The sequence below is a fragment of the Macaca mulatta genome, chromosome 7 (genome assembly GCF_049350105.2).
Source record: "Macaca mulatta isolate MMU2019108-1 chromosome 7, T2T-MMU8v2.0, whole genome shotgun sequence".
NCBI lineage: Eukaryota > Metazoa > Chordata > Mammalia > Primates > Cercopithecidae > Macaca > Macaca mulatta.
In genome coordinates, this window is record NC_133412.1 from 95,665,508 (window position 1) to 95,682,499 (window position 16,992).

Below are 16,992 nucleotides of genomic sequence, written 5' to 3' on the forward strand. Positions count from 1 at the left end.
CGGAAAACCAGTATCTGCGGTGCTTCCTAATAATGCAGCTTTCTAGCATCAAACCAGACAACTGAATCCGAATCTCAGAGAGTAGGGACTAGAAATCTGAATTTTTTTTTTCTTTTTTTTTTTTTTTTTTTTTTTTGAGACGGAGTCTCGCTCTGTTACCCAGGCTGGACTGCAGTGGCCGGATCTCAGCTCACTGCAACCTCCGCCTCCCGGGTTCACGCCATTCTCCTGCCTCAGCCTCCTGAGTAGCTGGGACTACAGGCGCTCGCCACCTCGCCCGGCTAGATTTTTGTATTTTTTAGTAGAGACGGGGTTTCACCGTGTTAGCCAGGATGGTCTTGATCTCCTGACCTCGTGATCCGCCCGTCTCGGCTTCCCAAAGTGCTGGGATTACAGGCTTGAGCCACCGCGCCCGGCCTGAATTTTTTTTTTTTCTAAGATGGAGTGTTGCTGTGTCCCCCAGGCTGGAGTGCAATGGCATGATCTCAGCTCACTGCAACCTCCTTTTCCTGGGTTCAAGCAATTCTCCTGCCTCAGCCTCCTGAGTAGCTGGGATTCCAGGCATGTGCCACCACACCTGGCTAATTTTTGTATTCTTAGTAGAGATGGGGTTTCACCATGTTGGCAAGGCTGGTCTCGAACTCTTGACCTCGTGATCTGCCTGCCTCGGTCTCCCAAAGTGCTGGGATTACAGGCGTGAGCCACAGCACCCAGCCCAGAAATCTGAGTTTCTGATAAATCCACCAGACGATTCTTATGCATACTGAAGTTTAGAACCACTGTGCTTTGTTGAAAGGTTGAATGAAGCCAAGTTTGTTGGCTCACCCGTGTAATCCCAGCACTTTGAGAGCCCAAGGCAGAAGGATAACTTGAGCCAAGGAGTTTGAGACCAGCCTGGGCAAAACAACAAGACCGCATCTTTACAAAAACTGAAAAAAAAAAAATTAGCTGGGCACCTGTAGTCCTAGTTGCTTAGAAGGCTAAGGCAAGAGGACCCTTGAGCCCAGGAGTTCAAGGCTTCAGTGAGCCATGATCATGGCACTGCATTCCTGTTTGGGCAACAGTGAGAATCGGTCTCAAAAAAAAAAAAAAAAAAAAAAAAAAAAAGGTTGCATGAAAGAGACAAGGCCTCTGCTAGTTGTACTGCTTTGCACCACATCTGGCAAATTCCTAAGCCCCTAAACTCTATAAATGCTGGTTCTCCTAAACGTTAAGTCTTTATAATGATCAGCTTAACACTGTGTTGCAACAAAGAAGAAATCTCAGAATCATCTGGGTCCTGCAGGAAGGCTAAAGAAAACTGCCTTGATAAACCCCTGTGCACCAGCATTCTCTCACCCATCCTCCACCACTCCCCAGCCTGGTTTGTTTGTTTGCTTGCTTGCTTGCTTGTTTGCTTTTGTTTTTGTTTTTTGAGACGGAGTTTCACTCTATCACCCAGACTGGAGTGCAGTGGCACAATCTTGGCTCACTGCAACCTCTGCCTCCTGGATTCGAGCAATTCTCCTGTCGCAACCTCCCCAGTAGCTAGGATTACAGGTGCCTGCCACCACACCCGGCTAATTTTTTGTATTTTTAGTAGAGATAGGGTTTCACCATGTTGGCCAGGCTGGTCTCGAACTCCTGACTGCAAGTGATCCACCCACCTTGGCCTCCCAAGGTGCAGGGATTACAGGCGTGAGCCACCGCGCCGTACCCCTAGTCTGGTTTTAACTAAGAGGGCGATCTGAAATCCGACAGTTCCAGGGAGGTCAGGCCCTGTTTACCAGTGCGAGCAAATTCTGCAGCCAGCCTCAAGACTTAGCTCCTGTGCTGAGCAAACTGAAGTGTGCTTAGGACCTTGGGCCAAGCCAGCCTTATCTCCCTGTCCCCACACTTACATACCTAAAGCAGACCTAGGCTTATGGGTGAGTCCTTCAACTGTTATCCTCCAAACTGAGGGTGACCTGGAGTTGAGCTGTGTTTTCACTGGAAAATAGGTTGGGGTCAGATTCAACTCCAGAGCAGAGATATGCCCATTTTTGCAGATGTCATATAGGTTTAGGTTTCCAGAGAAAATACAGGATGCCTACTTATATCCTAAATACTGCATGGCCCATACTTACTCTAAAAAATTATTTGCTTTATTTAAATCTGGAATTTACATTTAACTAGGTGTCCTGTATTTTAGTTTCAAAATCTGGCATCCAGGCCCTTTGTAGGAGCATTCAACCAATGGTGGTGTCTCCACAAACATTTAAGCCTCTTATTAGAAGGAACATTAACAAGGGTCGATTTCAGGAGGACACAGTTATAATAGGAAGCCCAAAGAGTGGGTGTGAGTGCAGGAGTAGTTCTATCACTTTTTAGTTATGAGAGAACGGAGGGCTGTTGGAGCTCCTGCAGGGACTCCCCGAAATGTGTGACCAGGATTACCATCCTATTCTGAGACCCTCAGAGACATCTCTGCCGGGACACATGCCAGTAATTGAAAACATAGCAAGGGCCCCACTAGCTCAAACCAAGTTGTAGAGTTTGAGAGTCCCACCCGCCGGCCGCCCGCCCGCCAGCCGCGAGCCCTGCCCCCGGCGCGGCCACGCCCCCTTTTTCCTCGCGGCCTCCCGGGTCAGCTGGTGCTGGCGTCAGGCGCTGGGCGGGCGCGCCAGGACCTGGCAGGGCTTGTTTACTATGGCCGATGATCTGGAGCAGCAGTGAGTTAATCCTGTCCCTTTCTCTCTTTCTGTCTCTCTCTGGGCCATGATCCTGGGACTGTCTGTGGCTGAGAAACAGTTGTAGACACCTTCCCGCCCTTCCATTATCAGGTCGGCCTCCGGGGAGGGCGGGGGGTGGGTGCGTTGCTCGCTTTGCATTTGCCCAGAGGAGGCAGCGGCTGAGCCTGGGGAGCCATGGGAGACGCGCTTGCCCGCAGCCCGGGGATCCTGGCTTTCTACCTTAGTCCTCGCGAGTGCCCTTCATTCTCCTCTGGCCTCTGGAGAGATTCCGTGTTAATGTGGGAGATCCCCGAAAGCAAGCTTGTGGGACGCGGGTGCGGAGGTAGCAGCCAGGCGTGCTCGTCTCGACTTGCCCCAGAACGGCGGTCGTGGGGATGGAGGGAGCCTCCTCCCTCCGCCTGGTAAGGAGAAGGTGTGGAGAGACTGGAGAGGTCTCCACTGCGCTGAAATTGGTGTGGAACAACGGGCTGGCAAGTTTCTTTAGCTGTCGCCCACCGAGACACGTAGGCGCACGTGATCCTAGTTGATAATGCTTTTAATAATCATAACAACATTTTTAATGCAGTGGTTTCAGATTTAGAGCTATTGGGATTTGCTACCACTCTCTCAAGGGCATCAGGTTTGGGATACCACCTGTAGGTGGTGTGACTGGCAGTTCGCAATCTGATAGGAGCAAGAAAAAGTTGCTACGAGAAGAATGACTCAGCTCCCAGCCGAGCCTTGGTTTCACCAGAACTGGGCCTTTCCTGGACCCTACTGGGTCCTGCAGAACTGGAAGTCCAGGACACTAATTAACTTTATTACCATAATTAATAGCTTGCTGGGCTTGAAAGAAATGTCCAGGGGAATGTTTTACTTTCTAAGATGACTTTTCCTAGAGGAAATTTGCAATGCTTTAAAGGACTTAGGGAAGCAGAATATTAGAACTGGAGGACATGCAGGTAGTTCAGCTCCTTTTTACAAATGAAGAAGCTGGTGTCCATAGAAATAAGGAGACTTGCCCAAGATCACAGAGGTCTAGAACAGGATTCTCTCCCAGCACAGAACCCCTTGTGCTTCACCATCAAGTTGACAGAGACCATCCTAGCCAGGTTAAGTTCATGGCTGAATGTCTTTTCTGCTCCTTGCCTCAATTTCCCACCCCAGCCCTTACCTCCCCCATAGTTTTGAGCACATACAGTGTGCCAGGCACCATTTCCAGTGCTTTACTTGTAACATGTTTGGTGAAGAAGGAAAGCAAAGTAATTCTCCCACCAAGGACTATCTGCTGAGCAGTCCGTGATGCTGTTCCTTGGGTGGCGTTTCTCCTGAGCTCTGCTTTGGACAGTAACAGGACAATGTGGGATCCAGGTGTTATGATCTGACTTGTCACAGCCTGTGATTTGGAGAGAAAATTTGTCTCTTAAGGCTGGCAAAATCCTGTGGTCTTGGTCCCCGTGCTTCAAGCCTACAAGGAATTCCAGTAGAATATTAAAAGGATTCTGAGTCTCCCTAGAATTAGATCGATTGATATTGACAACTCTCATCTGGCTAAAACCGTTGATGTATCACTCCCAGTTGCAACCCCAGTTTTTCTTTCAAACTTCAAACATCCACTGAGAGTTGCTACTTGCAAAACACTGGGAATGTAGACAACTTGTGATTTAGCTGGGGGGAAGGAAAGTTTATTGGGAGTTTATCTTGTGCTAGGCATTATTCTATGTGCTTTAGATGCATTAACCCATTTAATCTTTATAGCAACCCTATGAGGTAGATATTATTACCTCCCTTTTAAAGATGAGGAAGCTGTGACACAGAAAAGCTAAATAATGTGCCCATAGTCACATTGCTGGTAAATGACAGTGCTAAAATTGGAACTCTGGCCTTCTGAGTTTAGATCACACCTCCCTTGAGAAAACAGATAAGTGTAAAAATGTGACTAAGTTCTGTGAATATTTGTATATGACCTTGAAAAGCTGAGGCTTGAAGGTTTAGGGAGAGAAACCTGGATTTGAGATAAGGGGTTCTAGTTCTGGTTCTTTTTTCTAACTTGTATGACCTCTTTGGGCATCAGTTTGCTCATCTGTAAAATACAGAGGCTAGACTAGATGATTCCTAAGGAAACATCCTAATCTAAAATTCTGTGCTTCAAATGATGTATCAGGATGCCCAGTGTGTGCCAAGGGGATTTGGTAATGGTTCCCCTCATTCCCCCTTAGAGTACCCTACCTTGAGTATGCCAGTGTTCACAGGCCCTTCCTATAGCTGTAGATGTCTGTCCTGTAACTCAGGCAGAGTTCAAGAAAAGAGAAATGTCATATAGGGTTAGCAAGGAATAATACAAACTCATTCATTGAGCATCTCATTTGTACTGGGCAACTTACAAGGGTCCTTACATATATAGATGCTCAAAGACAGGTTATTTAATGGGCCAAAGCCATTCTGCTCATCAATGATAACACCATGATTCAGGTCCAGGAGGTGTGTGTGTGTGTGTGTGTGTGTGTGTGTGTGTGTGGTAATTCCAAAGCTGGTGCTTTTAACCTCTACTTTGCAATGACTTAAGGTCACTGGGTGTGAAGGAGAAAGCAGGATGAGTTATCTGTTTTACTGCATGTCATGGGAGGTGAGGACATAGGTGAGCTTTCTACTCATTTTACAATCTAGAAAATAAGACCAGAGGGAACCTGTGTCCTGTCAGTGAACCATAACAGAACTTGAATCCAGGTCTCTCACCTCCTCCTCCCTGCCTACCCCATCTCCATGGGTTGGACTGATTGATTACCTGAGAGATCAGTTGGGCACAACACAGTATTCCGCACTTCTAGGGGCTTGGAAGAGGGCGCACATAAACACCAACCAGTGTCCTGCCAGTAGGGGAGATGGCATGGGAATTTGTCCTACTGTTAAGAAACAGCTAATACTGGGGACAGCAAAGGATAACTGAAACATTAGTTAAAAGATGCCTCTTCCTTTAATCTCCTTGAACATAAATTATGATAATCAGTAACAAAGAGAAATTAGAAAGCTGTAGCGAGATAATAAATGTTACAGAGCTTTGTAAACTGTAAAGTATTATATACAGGGTGTTCTGAATATCTATTGAAACAAGGGGCATGTTGTTAATATCCATTTACCAAAAAGAAACAGTCTATCAGGCAGCTAGGGAACTGCTGGCTGCCATGGTGGGCAGGTCTCCTGAGGCTAGGGAACACCCTGCCTCCTGAGAACCCTTTTGTAACTCTCAGCAAGGCTAAGAGCATCAATGTTTCTTTCCATTGTTGCCAATGAGTGTCTCTGTCTCCTCCTCCCAGGCCTCAAGGCTGGCTGAGTAGCTGGCTGCCCACGTGGCGCCCCACTTCCATGTCTCAGCTGAAGAATGTGGAAGCCAGGATCCTCCAGTGTAAGTAGAATGGACAGCTTGTCCCACCTCCCTCATGGGGCCCAGGAAGGATTCAGGACCTTCCCAGAGCCTGCTACATTGAGCCCACTGATTCCTAATTAACAGTGTGTATGGAGTGGGAGGAAAGGATGTCAGTTGTGTGAGGGAAGAGGTGCATACAGAAAGCACCATATCCAATGATAGTGCTTCCTCAACATCTCCCTAGCCATGTGGATGGTTCCTGTTACTTCCTGCAACTTCACCTCAAAACCTATGCCAGTGCGAGCTAACATACACAAACACATACATTCTCCCGTTCCTCCTTCCTTCTACCCCACTTTTCTCTTCCTTCTTCTCTCCTTCTCTCTTCTCACCACACAAGTACTTCTTAGATTTACCACCTGCAGACCCTCGGACCAATAATCTTGCATTCTCTGATATTACTATTCCCGTGTTCTACCTGGTTTTGCCCCCCAAGCCCCCATCTGGTTACCACAGTAGTTTGTGATTTGCAGACCAGCTGTCATCAGCACTGTTATATTGCAGCAGGGCATCCCACTAGCAGCAGCAACTACTCACTCAAACAAGCCCCTCAAGCCACTTCTTCCCATATTTCCCATATGCTCTTCTCCACCACACCCCTACTGCCCCAGCCATAGCTACCCTTTCTCTTCTGGGCCCGAGTAAGTGCAGACAAACAACAGCCAGAGCTTTCAAGCCTCTGTCCAGGATCCAGGCTGCTTCACCCAGGCAGCTCTGCCCAGGAGACTGCTGTCACACCAGCAGAATAAGCACTGCCCCACCTCCATCTCTCACCTGAGGCTCAGTCCACACCCATCACCCCCTCCAACTGGCTGGACCACAGTTCTGTCCATCCATCAAGCCCCAAGCACACACAGGTTCAAGAGCAATGGATGCAAGAGCTCTGTGTGGTTGGTGGTGTCACTACCACCCTGGGCCTAAAGGGAGCTGGGCACACTGTTTCAAGGGTTAAGACAGTCCCGCTTACTACATACAGACTAAATGATCTACAAATGTGATTGGAATTGAATTCTTTAAAGTGTGTAGTGTTAAAGAAAAAGTGATTTTGACAGATTAAATCAGTAAAGATCATTCAAGACTATTGCAATAGAGGAGAGAGATCAGGCTCAACTCTTGAATACAGTAAGGACTAGTGGGGATTTATAACCAAGCAGCAGGGTGAGGGGGGTCAGTGGATAGAAAATTACTGAGGAAATACCAAAGATAAGGAGAGTTCTTTTCAAACCAGTTTAACAGAATCATTGCTGAAGGGAAGGTCAAAGGTGAGGGATGAGGAACTTGATCAGATATGAAGGAATTCTTACTAACTGACGTAGTATGACTTACTAATCCTGACTTAGCAGGATTCTTGCTAAGACTGAGCTAGACATTTGGAAGACAGGGCAGGGCCAGGGTCAAAGCCTAGTCAAGAAGAGGGCTCAGAAAGGCTTGCCTAAAGTTTGGTTCAGGAGAGAGTCGTTTTCAGTGGTCAGAGGGTTGTGAAAGGAAGGAGTTGAGGGAAACTGGGGAGGGTTGGGGAAGGGAGAGATGTGAAGAGTGGTAATCCAGGCAAAATGATGATACTGTCAGGAAACAGACTTGTTGACTTGCCATGGGATTCTTTCCTCCCCAGGTCTCCAGAATAAGTTCCTGGCCAGATATGTGTCCCTCCCAAACCAGAATAAGATCTGGACGGTGACTGTGAGCCCCGAGCAAAAGGACCGCACCCCCCTGGTGATGGTGCACGGTTTTGGGGGCGGCGTGGGCCTCTGGATCCTCAACATGGACTCACTGAGTGCCCGCCGCACACTGCACACCTTCGATCTGCTTGGCTTTGGGCGAAGCTCAAGGCCAGCATTCCCGAGGGACCCGGAGGGGGCTGAGGATGAGTTTGTGACATCGATAGAGACGTGGCGGGAGACCATGGGGATCCCCAGCATGATCCTCCTGGGGCACAGTTTGGGAGGATTCCTGGCCACTTCTTACTCAATCAAGTACCCTGATAGGTAATAAGGAGATGCCTCCATCCCTCGTGACCTAATTCCTGACCTTAATGGGAACTTTCCAGTATTCGTTTCCAAAGTTCTCTCATTCCCAGGCGATTTAAGGGGCTATGGCACCTACCAAAGAATATAATGTGTCTTCTTCTCTTTCTGCCTTTAACATAGAGTTAAACACCTCATCCTGGTGGACCCATGGGGCTTTCCCCTCCGACCAACTAACCCCAGTGAGATCCGTGCACCCCCAACCTGGGTCAAAGCCGTGGCATCTGTCCTAGGACGTTCCAATCCATTGGCTGTTCTTCGAGTAGCTGGGCCCTGGGGTGAGTAGCCTGTAGTATCTCCTTAAAGGAAGGCTGTAACCTTCTAGAAGCCCTACTGTGTCTTTCCCGCTTATTCCTAAAAAGTGGGAATGGGCCTAGCCTTGTTATTTAAAGCTGTTAATCTGAACCAGATCACTTTGTTCAAGGTTTGAGAAGTTTTTTGTTTTTTGTTTTTTATATTTTTCCCTTCATCGGCATGGGAAAATCTTTTCCTATGCCAGGAACAGGTGGAGCAAAATAGCTACCAGAGTTTCACTGTGTCTCCCAGGCTGGTGTGCAGTGGTGTGATCTCAGCTCACTGCAACCTCTGCCTCCCGGGTTCAAGCCATTCCCCTGCCTGAGCCTCCTGAGTAGCTGGGACTGCAGGTGTACCCCATCACACCTGGCTACTTTTTGTATTTTTAGTAGAGATGGGGTTTCACCATGTTGGCCAGGCTGGTCTTGAACTCCTGGCCTCTAGTGATCCATCCTCGTCAGCCTCCTAAAGTGCTAGGATTATGGGCGTGAGCCACCACAGCCAATGTGTATGAAATTTTATGAAAACCTGCTGGTGATTCACGCTCAGTAACCACTGAATCCTATCCCTTTGGTTCACCCAACACCTGCAGCAGGGAGAGGTCAGAACCAAAACCTCCAACATAACCCACAGTGGCAGGCAAGCCCCTCTGAACCATGCACTTGTCCAGGCAAGCACCACATCTTCACCTGCTCTGTGTCACCTAGCACTTAATAACTGTCAGCAAATTCTGTGGGTAAAAGGGAGAAAAGGAGGTGGACGACCATGGGGAGCCAGCCATAATGATGAGTATCTCCAGCCTTCTGACCTCACACTGCCAGCACCCTTCTCTGCTGGGGAGCTTTTTACTCTGATGACGTGAAAAGCAGATTCCGTTGTGGAAAAGATTGATGACGCCTATCGTGTACTGATGGTTGTGATCACATAGTAATATTCAATAGCCAATTATTATGAGTTAATTGCTGATGGCTAAGTAAGAGTTATCTCTCTAGGTCCTTCAATAAAAACAGAATGATTCCAGACAAAGAAAAAAAGCATTCGAGTAGAATATAGGAGTTTAGGAGTTCTGAGAGAGAGGGAGGACACCGAGACACAGATGCCAAAGGAGAGAAAATGGGCAGAGGTTCCCAGCACTGTGGTCTCCAACAGACTCCATAGTCCTTTGCCAAAAAGAAGGCCTACTTGAGCTACTCTCCCTTCTTCTCACCTCTGGCCAGGCTCGTGCAGGAGCATCAGAGCTATCATGGTTGTGGAAGTTGGCCCGCAGCCATGAAGGACTATGCAGCAGGGAGGACCAAGCCCGTGCAGATCCTCATGACACCCCCCACCCAGCCCCTTCTTACCCCCCTCTTGCTTCTCATAAACAGGGAGAAGACCAGAGAGAAAGAGAGAGATCAGAGATCAGAAGTTGATCAGTAGACCCAATTTTTACAGTCTGGTTGGATGTGTGTATACCATAATGAGGTGAAAGGAACAGATCGTTGTAAAACAATCTGAGACAGGAGACACGACTGTGTTTAGTTCACCTCTCCACATATTCTACTACAGGCCTGAAAATGAGAGCGCTCTTGGGAGGTGGTCTAGTTCCATCTGCTACCATCAGAAGATTAAAAGGCCATAAGGGTGTCTGGGAGAACGAGAACACAGCTCAGGCTCTAAAAGAAGAGCATCTCAGCCATGGATTCTGATGGGGAGGCCTTGTGATTCTTACAGGGATAGATCTTGGGACTTCATTGAGCTGAAAATAACCTGGCTCCTCTGTGATGTTAGACTGTCTCTAAATTCTTTGGTAATGAGCTGACTTTGTCATTTGAAGTCACCTGGAGCTTGCCAGTAGATTCCTGCACTCTTTCTGCTGCTGTAATGTTAAATGAATAAAGCAAACAAACCCTTAGGAGAAATAAGATTTAGTTAGAGTTGTTAAAACATACACAGGCAGGAGTCTTCCCTGCCCCACCTCCCAAACTGGCCACTCTGTGTTTTTCTATCCCCTCCCAGGGCCTGGCCTGGTGCAGCGATTCCGGCCGGACTTCAAACGCAAGTTTGCAGACTTCTTTGAAGATGATACCATATCAGAGTATATCTACCACTGCAATGCGCAGAATCCCAGGTGAGGGCAGCTCCCCAGGCTGGCTTGGGGCAGACAGTTGTTAGGAGAAAAAACTCTTAGCTGCTGGAGTTCTGGGCTTTATTTCTTCTTCAACAAAGCTCTGACTCAGTTAGGGAAACATAGGCACTAGCAAACCTCATCATTTCCAGAGAGTTCCCCAGGGATAGACCCAAAGGAACATAGAAGATAATAGATTCATTAAACATGCTGCTCATCTCTAGAGGAAGGCCCTCCCTGTTCCCTACAGGTATGCAATTGGCCTGATAAGCAAGAGTCTGGAAAATACTAATATTTTGAAAGATGTTTTTAATAGAAAAGGTGATACAAACATGGTTTTTTTTTTCGTTTTTAGGTCAAAAATAATTAGCAAAAACATGATATTTTTCAAAAGGAAGTCTTCTCCTGTCCCAGGCATATAGTCCCTAAATTTCCTTATTATTTCCAGTCTAAGATAGCACGTGTGCCATTTCTTCAGAGGGCCTCCATGTACAGATTCCTTTGTACACACATGTGACTGTATCTGTTGAACACATTACTACAAATAGAATTTCTCAATGAAAGAGCATGCGTTTTAAGATTTAATTATGTGCCCTTGAAATGCCTTATCATTGGGACAGAAATTTCTTTGCATCTTTGGGAGATGAGGGGATGTCCCGAGAACTCTGAAAAGTTCCTATCTGGTGCTGCTTATTGACACCGCAGGCCCCACAAGCCTACCTCCCTGCAGTTTGGGCAGCGTGGATGGCAGGGCAGTCAGGGAGGCGATCCTCTTACGTGGAAGTGCCCTGTGACTGGCTGATACCACGAGGCCATGTTGGTGACACCCCGAGCTACTGGGAGGCATCTCAGCAAAGGCAGGCTTACTGCCCTACCCCTTTCTAAGGCTGTCCAAGTCACTTGTTGTGAGCCCAAAGCCGTGAAAAAGGCAGAGATTTGCATTCCAGTAATACTGTCTGAACGTTAACCTCAAATCCAGACAGCTGTTGGGCAGTGTGTGAGCTGTCTGTCCAGCATTCCACATGAGCTCAGCTAATTGAAGAACCCTGATCAACCAGTAGTATAGAAACTCCCAGCTCAGCAGTCACATCAGGTTCCCCTGTCTTCCTGCCCTTGGCCCTTCTCTTAGCCCCCATGGGCTCAGTGCCTGTCTCATACCTACCTGAGGCCCCACAGGCCCAGCCCTAGCTCTTTCCCCAGAACTTTCCCCATCCCAGACCTAGTTCTGTACAATGTCCTACCAACCTAAGCCACAGAGTATATAAGTCTGCAATTCATTTGTGTCCCAGAGGAAGCAAAGGTGACATCAGTGACAACCAGTTCCCTCACCCACAAACACCATCACTCAATTTTGTAACTCCCTGAGTTTTTTGACTTTGTAACCCTGACAAGCTCATGGTAACACTTATCATTTCCTTGGAAAACGTGAAATTTGACCAACGTGTTTAAGGGTATCTTCTTCACCTCACCTAAACTTAGGGGCTTTGTATATATTTTTATTTTCCTAATGATGTCCTAGTGAAGTAGGTATAATACTCTACATTTGTAGATGAGGAAATTAAAGTATATTCTGGTTGCATGACTTGGTAAGGAAACACAGCCGAGGATTTGAATTCATTTGACTCCAAATTCCATGCTTTTTCTGCTATGTTACAATATCTTAAGGAAAAATTATCTATTTCTGGTGGCCTGGGCAGAACTCAGGTTTCCATTCATCTGTACATGTAAAAGAGGATGGAGATCTAACAGTACTAAACAGGCCAAGCCTAGGAGGCAGCAGTGTCCCCAACCTGCCCTATCTCTAGCAGAAGCTGTCGACCAGCCCAGAAAGCTGGCTCTGTCCCAGCCTTGTGGACACCTCATGATACGGCCTCAATTCATTCTACCTGAGCAAATGACCAGGGGATGAAATAGATTACATTGGCATTTATTGCTTCTTGCTTAACAGAAACTGCTGCTCCCCCAGTCCTTGGAAGACTGATTTTTAATTCCAGAGTCTTCTCAGGAAGCCCTTTTTACTACTATAGTACTCACTTTTAAGCGTTCACCTCAGATGAACTTCTGACCATCTCTCTAGACCCCCAACAGGCTAAATCCCCAGGCTGTGTTTTCATAGCACCCAACCACCTTTTCACCCTTCTGGGGAAATTTTAAGTTGTATTTGTTTGTTTGTTTGTTTGTTTTTGAGATGGAGTTTTGCTCATTGCCCAGGCTGGAGTGCAATGGCATGATCTCAGCTCACTGCAACCTCTGCCTCCCAGGTTCAAGCAATTCTCCTGCCTCAGTCTCCCAAGAAGCTGGGATTGCTGGCATGCACCGCCACGCCCAGCTAATTTTGTGTTTTTGGTAGAGATGGGGTTTCACCATGTTGGCCAGGCTTGTCTCGAACTCCCGACCTCAGGTGATCCGCCCACCTTGGCCTCCCAAAGTGCTGGGATTTTAGGCATGAACCTCCATGTCCAGCTGTTTGTTTGATTTTTTGAGACGGAGTCTCACTATGTTGCCCAGGCCAGAGTGCAGTGGCATGATCTTGGCTCACTGCAACCTCCGTCTCCCAGGCTCAAGCAATTTTCCTGCCTCAGCCTCCTGAGTAGCTAGGATTACAGGAGCGCAACACCATGCCCCACTAATTTTTGTATTTTCAGTAGAGACAGGGTCTCACCATGTTGGCCAGGCTGGTCTTAAAATCCTGACCTCAAATGATCCGCCCGCCTCAGCCTCCCAAAGTGCTGGGATTACAGGTGTGAGCCACTGCGCCCAGGCCAAGAAATTTTAAATTAAATAACAATTAATCATATGATTATTTACTTAATGCCTACCTCCCTAACACAGGAGCTAAAATGTGTGAGCTCCAGGAGGGGCAACACCCTACCTTTCTTGTTCATGTGTCCCCTTTCCCCGCCCAGGGCATGACAGACAATATTTGTTGAGTCAATAATAACCGATTTCATTCTCAGAGTCTTGGACAGTTCGTACTGTCATGGGGTTGTTCATAAGTGTTCCTCTGAACTCTTCTGTGATAGGAGGCCTCTGGAATTTTGGTCATCTGCTAATCTTACCAATATTTAATGAGCCCAGTGTGGGGCTTTGACAGGAATACAAAGATGACTAAGATTCTGTCTCAGTCTCTGAAGAGACCAACAAGTTGACATATTCTGCTGTGAAGTTTATTGCTGTTTTGCTTCTGACAGTGGCGAGACGGCATTCAAAGCCATGATGGAGTCCTTTGGCTGGGCCCGGCGCCCTATGCTGGAGCGAATTCACTTGATTCGAAAAGATGTGCCCATCACCATGATCTATGGGTCCAACACCTGGATAGATACCAGTACGGGAAAAAAGGTGAAGATGCAGCGGCCAGATTCCTATGTCCGAGACATGGTATGTTGCACCACCCAAGGAGTGGAAATGGTGACTGAGAGTCAATCAGCTGTCAGCCTTGGGGTAGAGAAGGGTGATCAAGAAGAAAGAGGAATGGACAAACTGAGATAGGGCAGTAGATTTGAGAAGTTTGGAAACTCTCTTTGTAATATCTTTTTTTTTTTTTTGAGATGGAGTCTTGCTTTTGTTGCCCAGGCTGGAGTACGATGGTGCAATCTCGGCTTACCGCAACCTCCACCTCCCAGGTTGAAGCGATTCTCCTGCCTCAGCCTCCCGAGTAGCTGGGATTATAGGCATGCACCACCACACCCAGATAATTTTGTATTTTTAGTAGAGACGAGGTTTCTCCATGTTGGTCAGGCTGGTCTCGAACTCCCGACCTCAGGTGATCTGCCCACCTCGGCCTCCCAAAGTGCTGGGATTGTAATATCTTAATTAGGGGCTTCCTACTTTTAGCCAGTTCAGCTAAAAGGCTGGTTATTGTCTAGCAGCCAGGTACCTGCTGCTACTCCAGCCCCCATGAAGTTTGTACCCCAAAACCAGAGCCATGGGCAGTAGAGTGAATAGTAGAGGCTGCCATGAAGCCTCCCCACCACACCTCCTCCCCTTTTTTCTTAGCCCTCTCCACCATGTGCCAATGAGTGTGCTTAATGAGGCTGGGTGCCAACCATGGGCCCAGGTTTACTGGACCTTTGGATTAAATGAGCAGATCAGTGGTGGAGCTAACATGGAAGGAAAGACATAGTGAATGTTCATCAGATAGGTAGAATGGGATATTGGGATTCATTGGCTGTCAAAGGAAAATACCAAGATCCAAGCGAGAAAGGTGGAGCATTATTTCTGATAAGAGCTGGTGGGTGGCAGGCAAGCAAGTCTAAGGGGAAAATAAATAGTGTGAAGGCTTCCCAGCACCAGGAAATAAAGGGCCATCCCACCCCTGCGGGTCCTCTCTCCACAGGAGATTGAGGGTGCATCTCACCACGTCTATGCTGACCAGCCACACATCTTCAATGCTGTGGTAGAGGAAATCTGCGACTCAGTTGATTGAGCCACTCTCTGAAGAGGAAGAGGAGAAAGCCAGAGAGTCACTCTTGCCTCCCTGTCTGCTTACTCACCCACTCTGTCCTTTCCTCACCAACTAACATGTGCCAGCCAGGCAGAGTCTTGGGCTGTTCCCAGAACAGGACCACAGTGAAAAGAACACTCTTGATCCCACACTGAAGGCTGAAGGCAGAAGCCACAAGAAGCCTTGAGTGCCACCCCCGGGGAAGAACATAAAGGGTTGCACAATGTCACCCATCCACTCCTTGCCAAGTGTTACCCAGATGGTGGAGGATGTGAAGGGATCGCACTGAGCCACATTCGCTCTCTCTGCGGCCTTTCTTCCTCTGGGCAAAGAAGGGCTTCCAGTGGCCTTTCCTAGCTCTGCGGTGTTTGTGGGGATAGGTTCCATGCAAGAACACTTTCCTCCTCCATCCCCCACTTCACCTCATCCCGTACCAGTTCCATCCAGGGTCTGGTTAACCGCCAAGAGCAAGTCCTGGAGTTCCCTTCACCTGCAGAGTCCTTTTCATGACCTAGTAGGTCTTATTCAAAGCCCTCATTGACAGAGGAGGAAACAGGCCAAGGCAGGACATGGCTGGACCATGGTGATACAGCTCTGTGTGATTCAAGTTCTGGCTAGGGCCCAGGTCTGCCGACACCCTGTGCTTGTTGCACACTTGATTTGCTAAGGCTCGAGACAGGCACCATTGCCAAGGGGCTGGTCCTGGTCACTGGCTGAGGATAAGCCCGTCTCTGCCCCACATTCTAGCCCCACTATGTGGGGGTGCTGTTGTCCTGCCTGTGTCTCATCCCTGGCTGCCTAAGCTAGGGACACTCAAGTGCTTCCTTCCTTGCCCCATCTTCCTCCCAACTGGAGGCCTCTGAGCCTCCCCTGTGCCTTGGGCCCTGAAGCCCCATATGTAGTATAGAGCAAAGGTGGCTCCTGGTGAAGAAAGGGTGGAAAGGCCCTTCAGTCCCAGGGCCATGTCTGGGTTCTCGATGCCCATCAGTCTCTGCAGTTTCTTTACCTGCCCCCAGAGCTGAGGCCATCTGCAAGCCCCTGCCCATGGCCCAACGGGGAGCCTCCAGACACCAGTTCCCTGTCCTTATCAGCCACTGGGTGGTTCCCACTGCATGACCTCTATCCCGCCCATCTGTCCCCATGGTTTCCAGCTCAATCCACCCCCGACCCACCTGTCAGCCCTCGCCCAGGGAGCTGTTTCAGGGGTTCTGGGCAGTAGGCTGGGCCTGGCCTCAGAACTTGGCAGCTCCCGCCTGCTCCTTCACTTTTGTAAAACCAACCCTGTCACCAGAATGGCATTAACTCCTGGTGCTTTGTACTACTGGTCCAGCTGCCCTGGGCTCCTTTTCTATATTAATAAACAAATGAGTAAAAACTGCCAGTGGCAATGATGTTTAAAATTGCTCTGACAAGAGCACTGGTGGTGCTGAATTCGCAACAGCCTGTGTGATGCCTGAGAGAAGGGAGTCCTGAGGGTTGCCTGCCTACCCATGACTCCTCCTTTTAGTGTGGCATTTGCCCGCTAGACCCAGCCAGAGTCCAGGTCAGCACAGGCCCTCTCAGCCAACCACTCATGACAAATGAGGAGTCGAGATCCAGAGTGTGGATGGACCAAGCCCCAGTTCACAGGAGAGAGGCGGAGCTTAGTACTTCCTGCTGCCCATTAAGCATCCTTTCTTCCTGAGTTCCAGGGAGCCCAGCCTGTACTGCTCCCTACATCCTGTTCTAACTTCTACTCATCCTCTGGATCTCAGCTCAAAAATTCCTTATGCAGAGATGCCTTCCCCTGATTCCCTAGACTAGACTCGGACCCCTCTGTTCTGCATCTCTGTGGCATATCATCTGCCCTTTTTGTAAAACTTATAAACTTGTGGTTACTTATTTAATGTCTCTTTCCTCCCCAGACCATAAGCAACATAAAGACAAAGGGCACATCTAGCACATAGTTCATGTTCAATAAATGTTTGTTTTCATCAAGCCATGGGAAGTGAGATATACCAAGTCTTCAA

At 48.2% G+C, this 16,992-nt stretch overlaps 1 protein-coding gene across 3 annotated transcripts; it reads left to right on the forward strand.

Moving 5' to 3' along the window:
- The first annotated feature begins 2,592 nt into the window (after nucleotides 1-2,592).
- ABHD4 (abhydrolase domain containing 4, N-acyl phospholipase B) lies at nucleotides 2,593-16,358 on the forward strand. 3 transcript variants are annotated; one of them, NM_001260756.1, is given in 7 exon segments: nucleotides 2,593-2,690; nucleotides 6,005-6,093; nucleotides 7,727-8,099; nucleotides 8,262-8,416; nucleotides 10,431-10,542; nucleotides 13,731-13,917; nucleotides 14,876-16,330. In NM_001260756.1, coding segments are annotated over 7 exon segments (1,029 nt in total). In that variant the 5' UTR covers nucleotides 2,593-2,667; the 3' UTR covers nucleotides 14,966-16,330.
- Nucleotides 16,359-16,992: the final 634 nt, after the last annotated feature.